The 18,057-nt window shown below is 36.8% G+C and overlaps 2 protein-coding genes across 9 annotated transcripts; both read left to right on the plus strand.

Annotated features, from left to right (window-relative positions):
* The first annotated feature begins 598 nt into the window (after window positions 1-598).
* Window positions 599-17,712, plus strand: LOC311495786 (uncharacterized protein). 8 transcript variants are annotated; one of them, XM_084555380.1, is made up of 27 exons: window positions 8,355-8,546; window positions 8,627-8,668; window positions 9,032-9,124; window positions 9,243-9,317; window positions 9,417-9,458; window positions 9,910-10,002; window positions 10,113-10,187; window positions 10,268-10,309; window positions 10,963-11,004; window positions 11,338-11,379; window positions 11,888-11,980; window positions 12,087-12,161; window positions 12,242-12,283; window positions 12,719-12,760; window positions 13,269-13,361; window positions 13,481-13,555; window positions 13,636-13,677; window positions 13,889-13,930; window positions 14,029-14,121; window positions 14,230-14,307; window positions 14,423-14,506; window positions 14,594-14,695; window positions 14,790-14,864; window positions 15,699-15,767; window positions 15,880-16,005; window positions 16,086-16,230; window positions 16,341-17,712. In XM_084555380.1, the coding sequence occupies exons 1-27, from the start codon at window positions 8,444-8,446 to the stop codon at window positions 16,792-16,794; spliced, it is 2,379 nt and encodes a 792-aa protein (XP_084411506.1). In that variant the 5' UTR covers window positions 8,355-8,443; the 3' UTR covers window positions 16,795-17,712. The 8 variants fall into 8 exon arrangements, with proteins under 8 accessions (XP_084411504.1, XP_084411508.1, XP_084411505.1 ...); XM_084555381.1 differs by having other exon boundaries at window positions 14,038-14,121; XM_084555383.1 differs by having other exon boundaries at window positions 14,044-14,121.
* On the plus strand, window positions 6,754-8,390 carry LOC311496145 (uncharacterized protein; the record flags this gene model as incomplete). Its single annotated transcript, XM_084555911.1, has 6 exons — window positions 6,754-6,848; window positions 6,929-6,970; window positions 7,334-7,426; window positions 7,545-7,619; window positions 7,719-7,760; window positions 8,269-8,390. The coding sequence occupies exons 1-6, from the start codon at window positions 6,827-6,829 to the stop codon at window positions 8,388-8,390; spliced, it is 396 nt and encodes a 131-aa protein (XP_084412037.1). The 5' UTR covers window positions 6,754-6,826.
* Window positions 17,713-18,057: the final 345 nt, after the last annotated feature.

Consider the following 18,057-nt stretch of genomic DNA (forward strand, 5'->3'; position numbering starts at 1 on the left):
CCCACCGTCCAATTCATCAGCCGAGGAGGCTTTTCAGGGGGAGATTAACTAGCTGGGTCAGACTGACCCGTGTCAAAGGGAGCAGAGACTCACCCAGCCATTCAAAAGGGGATGAAAGAAAGTGGGGAAAAAAAATTATTGGTTTTAAAAAGCTTAGCCTTGAGAACTGTGTTTAAGAGTTGTGTTTACATTTCCTATCAGTGTGAGAAATCATACATGCGAACTTGAAAGGGAAAACACAGTCAATGCAAGGGTAATGTGCCTGTTATGAGCTGCCACTCAGGCTTAGTACCTGTGAATAGCTGGTCTGCTGTTGGTAAAGACACCGGCTTCACAATTAAGGGCCTGAAGTGTTGGCTCATCTTCCCATCTGGCTGTAAAAACCCGCTTTCCTCTTTGCAACAGAAACTAAACAGCCTTTATTGACAGTAAGGAAACTTTAAGGTTAATTATGCGTCAATAAACATGGAGAAAAAAACATGCCTGCTGGGATACATAAAAACACGAAACCCCCTTTGGCAAGAAGGACACTTGGACTCAAATATCCACACACTCAGTCATTTACAGAAAGCTCTCTGAAGGCTCTTTTGTAGATTCAAACAATGTTTCCCTTGTCCACTACGTATTTATTCCACTTCCATGCAAATCTGAGTGGGATGGGTTGGAAATAACACTGAGAGGATGAGCACCAGAATGGTGAGAAACACCACGCTATCTGCAGGATGTGTCATTCTGGAAATATGTCATTAGCCGCTTTTGAATCGAGCGGAGGCTTTAGATGTTAACTTTTTCCCAGTAGTTTGCTGTTGCGCAACAAACCACATAATCCCCCTGTAGTTACAAACCGATTTTGACATGTTTATTCCTTTTAACTGCTCTAGCGTGGCTTCCTTGTGACGTCTCCTCCGCTGGCAGGTGTTCAGAAATGTGCTATATGTACTGGTGAATGTCAGAGCCCAGATCACTCTGCAGCGGACGGCCAGGGAGCAGGGCTCAATCATGAAAGAGAAGAGCGGAGTTTTGCTCGTGTGGAGGTTGCTGCTGGCGGGGCTGTGTGCGCTGCTGCTGCTGCTGATGACTGCAGGTCTAGTGTTCCTGCTGCTTCAGCAGAAAGAGATGTCAGAGGAGCTGCTCAGGTTGGAGTCTCAGGTGGAGGAGCTGTCAGAGAGCTGCAGGCTGCAGGCGAGAATCCTCCCCGCTGAACTTGCAGAGAACGGAGAGATGAAGAAGCTCCACCGCCGCAGGAGGAGCAAGGACGAAGATTTAACAAAAAGCCAAGAGCAGAAGGACACGCTGACGCTTATGACGTACTCCATGGTCCCCGTAAGACACTTGTGAATACTACACATTGTTCACTGCAGTTCAGAATATAAAAGCTATATTTCAGGCTCCTGCTTCTTTATAATAACAGGGTAGAGATGAGGAATAAACTAGGCTGCCAGTTTGAATGGGAACATTTCTTTTCCCTTTTGGGATGAGAAAAACATTCATGCAATGCAAAGAATCCACAGTCTGTTATAGAAATTAAGCTGGGGTCTAGTTTTAAGTGATTCCTGGACAAATACTTTGAGTAGCGGAGCGTGACTGTTGCCTGCTCCTCCCTCCCTGTACTAACATCCTCTGAGAGCTGGCATTTCCTCGCCGGCTGCTGCTGTGCAGATGGAATAAAGTTTCAAGCTTTGAACGCTCAGATAATACTGATTAAATATATTCAATTTACCATCTTAGTGGACTCATAAACCAGTAGTTTTCTGGGGTATTTCTGCTTAGAGTCATGATAATTGTTGCCAACTAACATTTGTGATTATTTTATTAAAGTGCTTTAGTGCTACTATAAGGAAATAATCTATTCTCTGGATCCAGAGAGCACATGCTCTTGTTAACATATAACAATTTAGTTTCAAAGTGATTAAAATGATTGAAAGTTTAGAAAACGTCTTCACCCACACCAACACTAAAGCCAATCCTTACGTTTCTGTACTTCTGTTTTTGTCTGAATTCAGGTCAAAGCCTTAATGGACTTCTGTAACAGCTCCAGAGGACTTTGTGTAGCAGGTGCATCTCATAAATATTCTCAACTCCAGCACAATCATTTTTGTGTTACTTTATTCTGTTTCTCTGTTTGTATTTTTTTCCCAGGTCCACCTGGACTCTGTCATTTTTGGCAGTTTTTTTGCATGAATTACTAAATTTGTCACATTTTGTGTATCAGGTTGGCCCGGTTCACAAGGACCCCGCGGTCCACCGGGACCAGAGGGAAGACGAGGAAAAAAAGGTGAGAGATTTTTTTAAAAAATTTTTTTTAATGAATTATAAATCTAATAACTCGTCGCCATAGAAAAACCCAGTGTAGAACCAGAACAGAAGTCGTTCTCAAGTTTCAGACAGTCTTTTATTGTTCAGCTCTGATTACACAACACCAGCATCCCACTCACTGTCTGCAAGAAACGCTGTCTGACTCCGTTTGCCGCTTTGTGTGGTCTAAATGTTTGCTGCACTGATTCAACCGGTTTATGCTGAATTTGAAGTTGTTTAGAACCAGAAAAAACAAGCGTGAACAACTTGCACTCATTCAATAGCTCCTGACGGTTTCATTCAAAGGGTTTCTCATGCCTGATCATGTTTTCGCGCCCTTGTTGTTGTTTCCAGTATTTGGTTACGTGAACAAGTGGTTACCTGTCAATGAATATGTTAAGACTACCTGATTAAAAAGGACAATTTGTCAAAAGTTTTCAATGCCAACTCTTTTTTTTTTTTTTTTTTTTTGCTCCACCATCAGGGTCCATTGCACTGTTATGATAGTTACGTACTTTTCATTTTTTTTGTTGTGTTTTATTTAGTTGAAGTGAGTTTTCAAGAGAGGATCTGTTCGTTTAATTTATCATTATTTTATTTTATTTAGTTATTATTATTTAAAATGTTTTACTATTATTTTTATGTATTTTTTTATATAATATTGAGAGTATCAGGTGAGTGGCAAGAAGTTCAGAATATGTGTTACGATACAAACATGATTCTTGGTAAAGACTCCAACGCACCAATGCCTCCTTGTGCTTGTGTTGACAAATCGGACCAAACTCACAATAACTAATAAGATTTCTTGTATATTTTATTTTATTTTATTTAAAATATTATATTTATATAAAATTATAAAATCTAGTCTCTCAGCGTAATTATTTTTTGGTATTTTTGGTTTGATCAAGCCTTAAAATAGTCAACATATAAAGTTTAAGGAGTTCAAGATGGAACAAATCAAAGTCATTAAGATGTTCATGTTTTTTTATTTTACTGTTGTTCTTGTCCATGTTAAGAGCCTATATCACAGATCAGTAGTGTAGTATGTATATATATATAGACTAATAATTATCTGTATATACAAAGGTCCTCTGGGTCCACCTGGTCCTCCGGGTCCACCTGGTCCACCTGGTCAACTATGTCCTGGCTGTTGTTCTACTGAAGAGGGAAACAAGTCGACGAGAAAGCGCCTTCTTGAAACCGGCCCACTGACGGGTAGGAACAATGAACCAGCATGTTTCGAAAACACCCAAACACTGAAATGACACCAAAACCTCATCGTACCAGAATAACCTCCTCCACCAACCAGTCGAGGGGCATTTTACATCCATATCTTTTCAAACTCATGTTAACCTTGCCAAATGTATTTACTTTGAGGGACATGTTTAGCTAGTGAAATAGGGATATAGAAAATAAAACTGTCTTGAGTTGTTGTTTAAGTGTTGCTCTAACTCTGTTCTATTGGTGGGTACGTTTATGAAGGGAAACAAAGAAGTCATATTTCTTGTATGTTTTCACACGTTTGGACACTACAGCTGATTTCAAGTCAACCATGACAGCAAAATATGGACACAGCTGCAAGGAAGCATCCGTGCTTCACATGCATACATTTGGGCAATGGCCAAAAAACAGTTTGGTGAAGTCAAAATGAACATTTGCACCATTTGTGACATAATTCCTTCGTTCATGAGATTCTGTGTTTATGAGAATGACACACGACTCCGTCTCTAGGCATGGCCACGTGTAGCAAAAAAAGTTATTTTATTAAGTGAAACTATAAAAATCTAAGTTTAAAACTTAAGCCCTGGTTAAGAATGGTTACCTTGAATTAATGCTGTTAACTGTGTAATAGATTCCAGTGGAGATCAAGACTCTTCATTAATCCCTCTTTTTACTTCTCTTTAACAGAATCACCAACGTCACAACCAGCTGAAAACACGAATGTTACTGACTCTGAGAAACTCCTCAACACCAATAAGGAATCTGGTTAGTAACCTCAGCGACACTTGACATGCAGTATTTAAAAAGAAAAGGACAAGTGTGAAACGCATCTTTACCTTTTTGTATTTTCTAGCATCAGTATCTTTTCCTCCAAACTACCACCACAATGCTACCAACAGGGAGACTGTCACAGAGGCATCAGTTCAGTTATCAACGAGTGAGAAATACTCTTTGAACAGTGAGTAACCACAGCCGCTTACAAAGTGTTGCACAGTTTTACTATGATGTTTTGTAATGTACCGTCTCATTTTATTGGACAGCCGTACCTAATGTAGACACAGGTGGCAGCAGTGATGTCTTCAATGACAATAGATATGGCACTACTACTACCACTACTAAGGAAAGTGGTAAGAAACTACTGTTGTACCGTCTGTTTGCTGTTTCAACTTCTAGGCATGGAAACGTTTTGAATGTAATTTTTTCATTATACTCCACATTTAATCCCACAGCGTTGCCAACGCCAAATCCAGGTCAAGATGCCAGAAATATCTCCAACAACTCTGAGGAACGCCCGCACAAATACTTTGCATCTGGTAGGAAATCACTCTCTGCTGACAGTTACAGTGCGGTACAGTTTAATATAAAATGTTTAATTAAGTTATGTCCTGTAAATATTTTAATAACTGGGAGGAAATTGTTTCTTTAACAAGCAGCGAGAGGTGGACCAAAACTGGTGAATAAACTTTCAAACTTTAATCTGTGGTTTACACTGTTGGATGAACTGGTTACTGTTTGTGAGTGTGTTGATAATGATTAATGTGTGCCTCAGCTCTCCCAGTTAAATTTGATATTTTCCATGAAAAGTGATAACAACTGTCAGACTTGTATGACATCCTGGTCCTGATGTGAGTCAGTCTTAAATTTAACTATTGTCACAAACCAGTGAGTAAATAGTGACTATAAAACCTTAAATTACAGCCACATACAAGAGCTGAATATTTAAACGTTATTGGCATACATTAATTTCATTACCGCCTCTTTTATCTGTTTCAGAATCACCAACACCACATCCATCTGAAAACTACAGAGATTCTGGTAAACTACTAAGACACAGCTACTATACACAAAACTCTGATGAAGTGGAAAGAAACACATGTTAAAGCAAAACCTTATTTATTTGTTTACTTGGTATTATTAGTTACAGAGGGGCCATTAACACCATTACCAGATAGGAATCCCAGCACTTTGAATGATTAACTTTGAATTATTAACAGCGTTCTTGTCTCGATTCACATTAAAAGTATTAAACTATAACATCAAAACTAAAAACCCCAAACAGTGATGCCTCCAATTGCACCAGTACATTTTAATGATTACAGGTAAAAATGACCATACTGTATATGATAACTGTTCTGGCAATGTCACGTTGTCATTTAAAATGATCTTCTGTCAGGGCTCTGGTACTTGATGCTTTCAGTGTTACTGACTCTTCTGGACTAACAGATATGAATGTGGAACGTGGTAAACCACTAAGACTGTGCAGACTAAACTATCTTCATGTAAGAAAAGAAAACCATACTAAACTAAACTTTATTTATTTTCTAGAACCAGTAACACCTCATCCACATGAACACTACGACACCACACAAGGTAGCAATGTTCAAAACGCTACACAGGGATCTGCACGTTTATTACCAGGTAAGAAACTGAGTGCTTTGAATGATTAACTTTAAAAGATTCTCTTTTTTTATTTTATTTTATTTTTCATTCAAATTGTGTTGAGCTGATGTTTAATGTGTCATTTCACTCTACAGTCTTACTTGATGGAAACCAAAACAACAAAGCCTTTAATGGCAGCAGAACCATCATGACAACTCCCATGAAAAATGGTAAAAACCTGCTATACTGTATTTAATAACAGAGATGTCAGAGCTACTCCTCCAGTTGAATATAATCTTTCTATCTGCAGACTCTCCAACACCACATCCAGCCGAAAACTACAGAAAATCTGGTAAAACACCAAGACTGTACAGACAAACCTAACTTTGATGATGTTGGAAAACATGCTGAAGAAAACAATGCATTCTTCCAAAATGCTAATTTAAAGATTTCTTTTCACTCTAAGTTTCATTAGAAATATATTAGCTGTGATACATTGTCATTTAAAATGATCTTCTGTCAGGGCTCTGGTACTTGATGCTTTCAGTGTTACTGACTCTTCTGGACTAACAGATATGAATGTGGAACGTGGTAAACCACTAAGACTGTACAGACTAAACTATCTTCATGTAAGAAAAGAAAATCATATTAAACTAAACTTTATTTATTTTCTAGAACCAGTAACACCTCATCCACATGAACACTACGACACCACACAAGGTAGCAATGTTCAAAACGCTACAAAGGGATCTGCACGTTTATTACCAGGCAAGAAACTGAGTGCTTTGAATGATTAACTTTAAAAGATTCTTATTTATTTATTTATTTTTATTCAAATTGTGTTGAACTGATGTTTAATGTGTCATTTCACTCTACAGTCTTACTTGATGGAAACCAAAACACCAAATCCTTTAATGGCAGCAGAACCATCATGACAACTCCCATGAAAAATGGTAAAAACCTGCTATACTGTATTTAATAACAGAGCTAACAGAGCTACTCCTCCAGCTGAATATAATCTTTCTATCTGCAGACTCACCAACACCACATCCAGCCGAAAACTCCAGAAAATCTGGTAAAACACTAAGACTGTACAGACAAACTTAACTTTGATGATGTTGGAAAACATGCTGAAAAATACAATGCATTCTTCCAAAATGCTAATTTAAAGATTTCTTTTAACTCTTAGTTTCATTAGAAATACATTAGCTGTCATATCTGAGGTTTGCTAGACATAGTTACTGCAAACAGAATTGATATTTACAGTGACACACATGCTGCATCATTAGTAGTAAGTAGTTTAGGAGAGTCTCTAAATATAACTTGATTTGTTTTTAACATGAATAAATATAAATGGAGTATAAATGACAGCAAGCTAAATATAACTAGATGTGAGATATTGACACAAACTAATGAGTAACAAAACTTTATTTTCTAGAACCAGTAACACCTCATCCACATGAACACTACACCACCACACAAGGTAGCAATGTTCAAAACGCTACACAGGGATCTGCACGTTTATTACCAGGTAAGAAACTGAGTGCTTTGAATGATTAACTTTAAAAGATTCTCTTTTTTTATTTTATTTCATTTTTTATTGAAATTGTGTTGAACTGTGATGTTTTACGTGTCATTTCACTCTACAGTCTTACTTGATGGAAACCAAAACAGCAAAGCCTTTAATGGCAGCAGAACCATCATGACAACTCCCATGAAAAATGGTGACTTTAAGCTTAAAATTACAGCCACATACAAGAGCTGAATATTTAAACGTTATTGGCATACATTAATTTCATTACCGTCTTTTTTATCTGTTTCAGAATCACCAACACCACATCCATCTGAAAACTACAGAGATTCCGGTAAACTACTAAGACACAGCTACTATACACAAAACTCTGATGAAGTGGAAAGAAACACATGTTAAAGCAAAACTTTGTTTATTTATTTACTTGCTTAGTATTATTAGTTACAGAGGGGCCATTAACACCATTACCAGATAGGAATCCCAGTACTTTGAATGATTAACTTTGAATTATTAACAGCGTTCTTTTTTCGATTCACATTAAAAGTATTAAACTGTAAAACCAAAAACCCCAAACAGCGATGCCTCCAATTGCACCAGTAAATTTTAATGATTACAGGTAAAAATGACCATACTGTATACGATAACTGTTCTGGCAATGTCACGTTGTCATTTAAAATGATCTTCTGTCAGGGCTCTGGTAGTTGATGCTTTCAGTGTTACTGACTCTTCTGGACTAACAGATATGAATGTGGAACGTGGTAAACCACTAAGACTGTACAGACTAAACCATCTTCATGTAAGAAAAGAAAATCATACTAAACTAAACTTTATTTATTTTCTAGAACCAGTAACACCTCATCCACATGAACACTATGACACCACACAAGGTAGCAATGTTCAAAACGCTACAAAGGGATCTGCACGTTTATTACCAGGCAAGAAACTGAGTGCTTTGAATGATTAACTTTAAAAGATTCTTATTTATTTATTTATTTTTATTCAAATTGTGTTGAACTGATGTTTAATGTGTCATTTCACTCTACAGTCTTACTTGATGGAAACCAAAACACCAAATCCTTTAATGGCAGCAGAACCATCATGACAACTCCCATGAAAAATGGTAAAAACCTGCTATACTGTATTTAATAACAGAGATGACAGAGCTACTCCTCCAGCTGAATATAATCTTTCTATCTGCAGACTCACCAACACCACATCCAGCCGAAAACTCCAGAAAATCTGGTAAAACACCAAGACTGTACAGACAAACCTAACTTTGATGATGTTGGAAAACATGCTGAAAAAAACAATGCATTCTTTCAAAATGCTAATTTAAAGATTTCTTTTAACTCTTAGTTTCATTAGAAATACATTAGCTGTCATATCTGAGGTTTGCTAGACATAGTGACTGCAAACAGAATTGATATTTACAGTGACACACATGCTGCATCATTAGTAGTAAGTAGTTTAGGAGAGTCACTAAATATAACTTGATTTGTTTTTAACATGAATAAATATAAATGGAGTATAAATGACAGCAAGCTAAATATAACTAGATGTGAGATATTGACACAAACTAATGAGTAACAAAACTTTATTTTCTAGAACCAGTAACACCTCATCCACATGAACACTACACCACCACACAAGGTAGCAATGTTCAAAACGCTACACAGGGATCTGCACGTTTATTACCAGGTAAGAAACTGAGTGCTTTGAATGATTAACTTTAAAAGATTCTCTTTTTTTATTTTATTTCATTTTTTATTGAAATTGTGTTGAACTGTGATGTTTTACGTGTCGTTTCACTCTACAGTCTTACTTGATGGAAACCAAAACAGCAAAGCCTTTAATGGCAGCAGAACCATCATGACAACTCCCATGAAAAACGGTGACTTTAAGCCTAAAATTACAGCCACATACAAGAGCTGAATATTTAAACGTTATTGGCATACATTAATTTCATTACCGTCTTTTTTATCTGTTTCAGAATCACCAACACCACATCCATCTGAAAACTACAGAGATTCCGGTAAACTACTAAGACACAGCTACTATACACAAAACTCTGATGAAGTGGAAAGAAACACATGTTAAAGCAAAACTTTGTTTATTTATTTACTTGCTTAGTATTATTAGTTACAGAGGGGCCATTAACACCATTACCAAGTAGGAAACCTAGTACTTTGAATGATTAACTTTGAATTATTAACAGCGTTCTTGTTTTGATTCACATTAAAAGTATTAAACTGTAAAACCAAAAACCCCAAGCAGTGATGCCTCCAATTGCACCAGTAAATTTTAATGATTACAGGTAAGATCTTCTGTCAGGGCTCTGGTAGTTGATGCTTTCAGTGTTACTGACTCTTCTGGACTAACAGATACGAATGTGGAACGTGGTAAACCACTAAGACTGTACAGACTAAACCATCTTCATGTAAGAAAAGAAAACCATATTAAACTAAACTTTATTTATTTTCTAGAACCAGTAACACCTCATCCACATGAACACTACGACACCACACAAGGTAGCAATGTTCAAAATGCTACAAAGGGATCTGCACGTTTATTACCAGGTAAGAAACTGAGTGCTTTGAATGATTAACTTTAAAAGATTCTTATTTATTTATTTATTTTTATTCAAATTGTGTTGAGCTGATGTTTAATGTGTCATTTCACTCTACAGTCTTACTTGATGGAAACCAAAACACCAAATCCTTTAATAACAGCAGAACCATCATGACAACTCCCATGAAAAATGGTAAAACGCTGCTATACTGTATTTAATAACAGAGATGACAGAGCTACTCCTCCAGCTGAATATAATCTTTCTATCTGCAGACTCTCCAACACCACATCCAGCCGAAAACTCCAGAAAATCTGGTAAAACACCAAGACTGTACAGACAAACTTAACTTTGATGACGTTGGAAAACATGCTGAAAAAAACAATGCATTCTTCCAAAATGCTAATTTAAAGATTTCTTTTAACTCTAAGTTTCATTAGAAATACATTAGCTGTGATACATTGTCATTTAAAATGATCTTCTGTCAGGGCTCTGGTACTTGATGCTTTCAGTGTTACTGACTCTTCTGGACTAACAGATACGAATATGGAACATGGTAAACCACTAAGACTGTACAGACTAAACCATCTTCATGTAAGAAAAGAAAACCATACTAAACTAAACTTTATTTATTTTCTAGAACCAGTAACACCTCATCCACACGAACACTACACCACCACACAAGGTAGCAATGTTCAAACGCTACACAGGGATCTGCAAGTTTATTACCATTAAAGACATTGAGTGCTTTGAATGATTAACTTTAAAAGATTCTTATTTATTTATTTTTATTCAAATTGTGTTGAACGGATGTTTAATGTGTCATTTCACTCTGGTGAAAAATGGTAAAATGGTAAAACCTGCTATACTGTATTTAATAACAGAAATGACTAATTCACTCTTCTATTTAAAATTCACCATTATCATCTGTATCTACTTCTCCAGTTGAATATAATCTTTCTATCTGCAGACTCTCCAACACCACATCCAGCCAAAAACTACAGAAAATCTGGTAAAACACCAAGACTGTACAGACAAACCTAACTTTGATGATGTTGGAAAACATGCTGCAAAAAACAATGCATTCTTTCAAAATGCTAATTTAAAGATTTCTTTTAACTCCAAGTTTCATTAGAAATAAATTAATTGATTTGTTTTTAACATGAATAAATATAAATGGCTTATAAATTACAGCAAGCTAAATTTAACTCGATGTGAAATATTGACACAAACCAGTGAGTAAATAGTGACTTTAAGCCTTAAATTACAGCCACATATAAGACCTGAATATTTAAACGTTATTGGCATACATTAATTTCATTACCGTCTTTTTTATCTGTTTCAGAATCACCAACACCACATCCATCTGAAAACTACAGAGATTCTGGTAAACTACTAAGACACAGCTACTATACACAAAACTCTGATGAAGTAGAAAGAAACACATGTTAAAGCAAAACTTTATTTATTTATTTACTTACTTAGTATTATTAGTTACAGAGGGGCCAGTAACACTATTACCAAGTAGGAAACCTAGTACTTTGAATGACTAACTTTGAATTATTAACAGCGTTTTTGTTTCAATTCACATTAAAAGTATTAAACTGTAAAACCAAAAACCCCAAACAGTGATGCATCCAATTGCACCAGTAAATTTTAATGATTACAGGTAAAAATGACCATACTGTATATGATAACTGTTCTGGCAATGTCACGTTGTCATTTAAAATGATCTTCTGTCAGGGCTCTGGTAGTTGATGCTTTCAGTGTTACTGACTCTTCTGGACTAACAGATATGAATGTGGAACGTGGTAAACCACTAAGACTGTGCAGACTAAACTATCTTCATGTAAGAAAAGAAAACCGTATTAAACTAAACTTTATTTATTTTCTAGAACCAGTAACACCTCATCCACATGAACACTACGACACCACACAAGGTAGCAATGTTCAAAATGCTACACAGGGATCTGCACGTTTATTACCAGGTAAGAAACTGAGTGCTTTGAATGATTAACTTTAAAAGATTCTCTTTTTTTCTTTTTTATTCAAATTGTGTTGAACTGATGTTTTATGTGTCATTTCACTCTACAGTCTTACTTGATGGAAACCAAAACACCAAATCCTTTAATAACAGCAGAACCATCATGACAACTCCCATGAAAAATGGTAAAAACCTGCTATACTGTATTTAATAACAGAGATGACAGAGCTACTCCTCCAGCTGAATATAATCTTTCTATCTGCAGACTCTCCAACACCACATCCAGCCGAAAACTACAGAGAATCTGGTAAAACACCAAGACTGTACAGACAAACCTAACTTTGATGATGCTGGAAAACATGCTGCAAAAAACCCAATGCATTCTTTCAAAATGCTAATTTAAAGATTTCTTTTAACTCTTAGTTTCATTAGAAATACATTAGCTGTCATATCTGAGGTTTGCTAGACATAGTGACTGCAAACAGAATTGATATTTACAGTGACACACATGCTGCATCATCAGTAGTAAGTAGTTTAGGAGAGTCACTAAATATAACTTGATTTGTTTTTAACATGAATAAATATAAATGGAGTATAAATGACAGCAAGCTAAATATAACTAGATGTGAGATATTAGTAAACAGTGACTTTAGGCCTTAAATTACAGCCATATACAAGAGCTGAATATTTAAACGTTATTGGCATACATTAATTTCATTACCGTCTTTTTTATCTGTTTCAGAATCACCAACACCACATCCGTCTGAAAACTACAGAGATTCTGGTAAACTACTAAGACACAGCTACTATACACAAAACTCTGATGAAGTAGAAAGAAACACATGTTAAAGCAAAACTTTATTTATTTATTTACTTGCTTAGTATTATTAGTTACAGAGGGGCCATTAACACCATTACCAGATAGGAAACCTAGTACTTTGAATGATTAACTTTGAATTATTAACAGCGTTCTTGTTTTGATTCACATTAAAAGTATTAAACTGTAAAACCAAAAACCCCAAACAGTGATGCCTCCAATTGCACCAGTAAATTTTAATGATTAATAGTAAAAATGACCATACTGTATACGATAACTGTTCTGGCAATGTCACGTTGTCATTTAAAATGATCTTCTGTCAGGGCTCTGGTAGTTGATGCTTTCAGTGTTACTGACTCTTCTGGACTAACAGATATGAATGTGGAACGTGGTAAACCACTAAGACTGTACAGACTAAACTATCTTCATGTAAGAAAAGAAAATCATACTAAACTAAACTTTATTTATTTTCTAGAACCAGTAACACCTCATCCACATGAACACTACACCACCACACAAGGTAGCAATGTTCAAAACGCTACACAGGGATCTGCACGTTTATTACCAGGTAAGAAACTGAGTGCTTTGAATGATTAACTTTAAAAGATTCTCTTTATTTTATTTTATTTTATTTTGTATTCAAATTGTGTTGAACTGTGGTGTTTTACGTGTCGTTTCACTCTACAGTCTTACTTGATGGAAACCAAAACAGAAAATCCTTTAATGGCAGCAGAACCATCATGACAACTCCCATGAAAAATGGTAAAAACCTGCTATACTGTATTTAATAACAGAGATGACAGAGCTACTCCTCCAGTTGAATATAATCTTTCTATCTGCAGACTCTCCAACACCACATCCAGCCGAAAACTCCAGAAAATCTGGTAAAACACCAAGACTGTACCGACAAACCTAACTTTGATGATGTTGGAAAACATGCTGAAAAAAACAATGCATTCTTTCAAAATGCTAATTTAAAGATTTCTTTTCACTCTAAGTTTCATTAGAAATATATTAGCTGTGATATCTGAGGTTTGCTAGACATAGTGACTGCAAACAGAATCATTTCATTACCACCCATTTTATCTGTTTCAGAGTCATCAACACCACATCCGTCTGAAAACTACAGAGAATCTGGTAAACTGCTAAGACACAGCTACTATACACAAAACTCTGATGAAGTGGAAAGAAACACATGTTAAAGCAAAACTTTGTTTATTTATTTACTTACTTAGTATTATTAGTTACAGGAGGGCCAGTAAAACCATTACCAAGCAGGAAACCCAGTACTGGCAGCACAACCATAACCACAACTCCCTTGGAAAATGGTAAAACCTGCCGTATTGTATATGACAACTTTTTCCCCATTCTCTCCTGTATCACCTCCTGTTGAACGTTATCTGTCTTTCTATTTAATGTATTATTTCACTCTACAGACCTCTATGATGCAAACCAAAACAGCAGTGATGCCTTTAATGGCAACAGAACTGTCATTCAGTCTCCCAGGAAAAGTGGTAAAAACGCTCATCCTCTAATTGATATCAATGCTGACTAATTCACACTGGTGCTAAAAATTCATCACTGTCTCATTTCAGCTCCTCAAGTTTAATCCTATCTTTCTTTATGCAGAATCACCACATCCAGCTGTAAACGACAGCGGTGTGTTCAACACCACTGGGGCGAAGGAAGTTCTCCCCCCAAAAGTGGAGCCTGGTAAACCACCAAGATTGTACAGACAAATCTAACATTCGTTACATTAAAACAAAACTCATTAAACATGTTAATTTGTTTTCAACTCAGTCCGGGTCAACATTTCATTCACGCATCAAGACAAGGGTGAGGCCTCCTCGAATGTTAGCAAAGGAGAGGGCGCCACAGAGGCACCGATCACATCATTAACAAGTTAGAAACAGTCCATTTGAATTATATCTAAAAACGACCTAACCCATTCGTATCTCTATTTATCCACGTACATATGTTTCTCTACATTTTACAGCCCCACTTTCAAAAGAACAAGATCAAAAGAGAGAGACCAACAGCAGTGTGGTTACTGATAAACCAGTCAAGAGTGGTGAGTCGAGTCTTTGAGTCTTTTTCACAGTAAACTTTCAGACACTTTCATACTGTTTTTAAGCTCATATGAGCAGTTCTCATATCGGGATTTGTCATTGTTCACGATATTAGTGAATGTCCATATGAATATTCAGGCTCCATCACTTCAACCCTTCTGCTCCATGCACTTATCTCTTTTTATTTTTGCTTTGGCTGGCTTTCTATTACCTTAATCTATTTATTTTTTTATCTAACTTGTATTTTTGCACTGTCTTGCCCTGCCGCTGTAATCACAAAAGTTACCCTTTAGCGCACTATCTGAAAGGGATCAATAAAGTCCTTCAACTGTCTACTTCAAAACGCTGAATTTTAATTTTAAATTTTAAATGTTCAAATGTATTCATTTATGGCAGGGGTGTCAAACTCATTTTAGTTTGGGGGCCACATACAGCCCAACTTGATCTCAAGTAAGATAATAGACAAGTAAGATAATAGCATAATAACCTGTAAGTAACGACAACTCCAGTTTTTTTTTAACACAACAGTGGACAAATTAGAGATGGCAGTTATTTTCATTGAAAAATTGCAGTCTCTATGTTATTTTCACACTTTGCAAATTCATGCTGCGGGCCAGATTAGACCCTCTGGTGAGCCGCTTTTGGCCCGCGGGCCGTATGTTTGACACCTGTGCTTTATGGTTTAATTAAATACATTAGTGGCAGTGATTCGTAATAGCCTTGTGCAAAATATACAGAGTACAGATTACCTGTTACATGAACTACAAACAGAATAATAGTCTGCTAACCTTTTAAAAAATGTGGAAGTAAATATTTGTCCTCCTCCCTTTTCATAGACTCTTCACAACCATCTCAGACCTACAATAAGATCAATGTGACGACCAGTGAGAAACAGACAAGAACTGGTTAGGATATTTTCAAATTAAAGTTCTCTGCTTTTGTGTCTATTGCTCAGTCTCTGTGTCTACTGTGCAGTTTATTTAAATACTTGAATATTTATCTTTGCCTTTTTTTCAGAATTTCGCATTAAAAGTATTAAATGTTCGGAAACGTCCACCAGAATGCAGACAACCTTTGGGGCCTGGATGTCAGACATATCTTTGCCGGATGAGGGTCGATACTGGCTGGCAGAGCACTTTTCAGGTGATTTATGCGGCAAACGTGAATTCTTTCACCTCTCTACAGAGTTTTGTGAGTTATTTGACTGAATTTCTCCCCTCCAGGTCGAACGTTGGTGGAGACCAGGAACACTTCAGCTTTTGAGGAGACAAAGATCATAGGCATCAAGAGGCTCTACCAGGGCTGTGGTCATGTCGTCTATAATAGGTCATTTTACTTCCACAATGCGGGACAAAAAAAACTTGTGAAGTAAGCATTTGTGTCACTAACTTTCCCATCATGTAATACTTGATTTGCTGTGTTGCGACTTCTGTACTCAACTTCTCACTTTACTCATCATCAATATTTTGATCTTGCAGGTTTCAATTAAAAACCAGGCAGTCAAGCACTCTGGTCATGCCGGGCAGCAGATTTCACAACCTGACTTATCTTTTCCGCAGCTCTAAGACGTATTTCAAGTTTGCTGCGGATGAAAACGGGCTGTGGGTCATCTATGCTTCAAACAAAAATGATGACACAATGGTTGCAAAGCTCAATACCGACATGTTCTCTGTGGAGTCTGTCGTAAACACGGCGTACCCCACAACCAAAGCAGGAAATGCTTTCATTGTGTGTGGGGTGGTATATTTTACAGATGACACCAACAGCAGAGTGGTGTACGCCTTTGACCTAAAGAAAAAGCAACCTCTGGATGCAAATTTTTATTTGAGGCCAAATGATGGCATCTTGGCTATGCTCTCATATTATCCCAGCAAAAAGCTTTTGTATATGTGGGACAACAAAAAGGTGACTATCTGCAGGGTTGAATTCTAATGATAATAATGATGATAATATTAATAACAATCAAACAGAACCAAATAAGACATTAATAAGACATTACCAAATAAGAGAATAAAAACATTTTATTATCGGTTGTTTTATGTGAATTTCTGGGAATAATTACATGACAGGGTTTTTTTTTTCAATAAATGTGTGACTCCATGTTAATGTCTTCTGACGTATATGTATGTAAACCAAGGTATGATCTGCAAAAATGAACATTCAGTTGAGTTTCATAAACATGTCGCAGTCTGTATGTTTTACCAAATGTTTTAACCATAATCATAAACAGCTTTCTGTGTGGATGTTCTCCCTGTGCTCATGTGGAGTCCTGGCTACTCTGGTGTCGTCATGTATTTCCGGTTAAATGGTGATTTTAAATCAGCAGTATGTGCATGTACATGTGAATAGTTGTTAGTCTTTCTGTGTTATACCTGGGATGGGCTTCCGACCCGTCCAGAATGTACCCCACTTCTCCCCCACTGCCTGCCGGGAGCTCCAGCCCCCTGTGGCCTTCTACAGAATAAGATTATAGATAATGTGTGTGTGGATAATTACCAAATGTGATGTAGGGAAACAAACGTATAAAAGAAGGAGCATGGGCCTATTATGCCTGAATCAGATCAGACTTCCTCACTGTAACTTCGCCATGCACTCAGATTATATAAAATGTGGCAATGCCAACCACTATGCCACTATATGATCCTAATGTGGTGACCCACAATGAACATTGTGAGAGACATTCACCAAGAGACTGTACCTTTAAGGGTGTGAGGGTTTTTGAGGTGTGAGTTCTGTGTTTACGTTGTGTGGCAGTTTTTGCCTCACTCGCTGTACAGTATTTTTGAATATACATAAAGTGGAGAGTAAAGTTGACTCAATCCATTTCCGTCTCTTGTCTCATCACTTATTATATATTAGTTTATCCTGAGCAGTCAGGTTGGAGGTGACACAGCACATGCATGCATAGATGGGATGACATGCTACAGGCCAGTAAACTTTAAGTGGAGTTCTAACCTCCATCATCTTACTTCGGATGCCCCTCTGCTTCATAGAAAGTCAAGATTTCACATCAAGTTAAATGGAGGAACTAGAAAAACTCAGTTGTTTCGTTGAAGATCCAGAAGACAAGTTTTACCTGTGTAACATTAGTATTCTGATCACACAGCCAGAGGGAAGTCATGTCTTGTGGTCCCCCACACAGGCAACAAGCTGCTGACATCAGTTGGTGGTGTTTTAATGGCTGTGCTTGAAAGG

The sequence above is a fragment of the Chelon labrosus genome, assembly GCF_963514085.1.
Source record: "Chelon labrosus genome assembly, chromosome: 11".
Classification (NCBI taxonomy): Eukaryota; Metazoa; Chordata; class Actinopteri; order Mugiliformes; family Mugilidae; genus Chelon; species Chelon labrosus.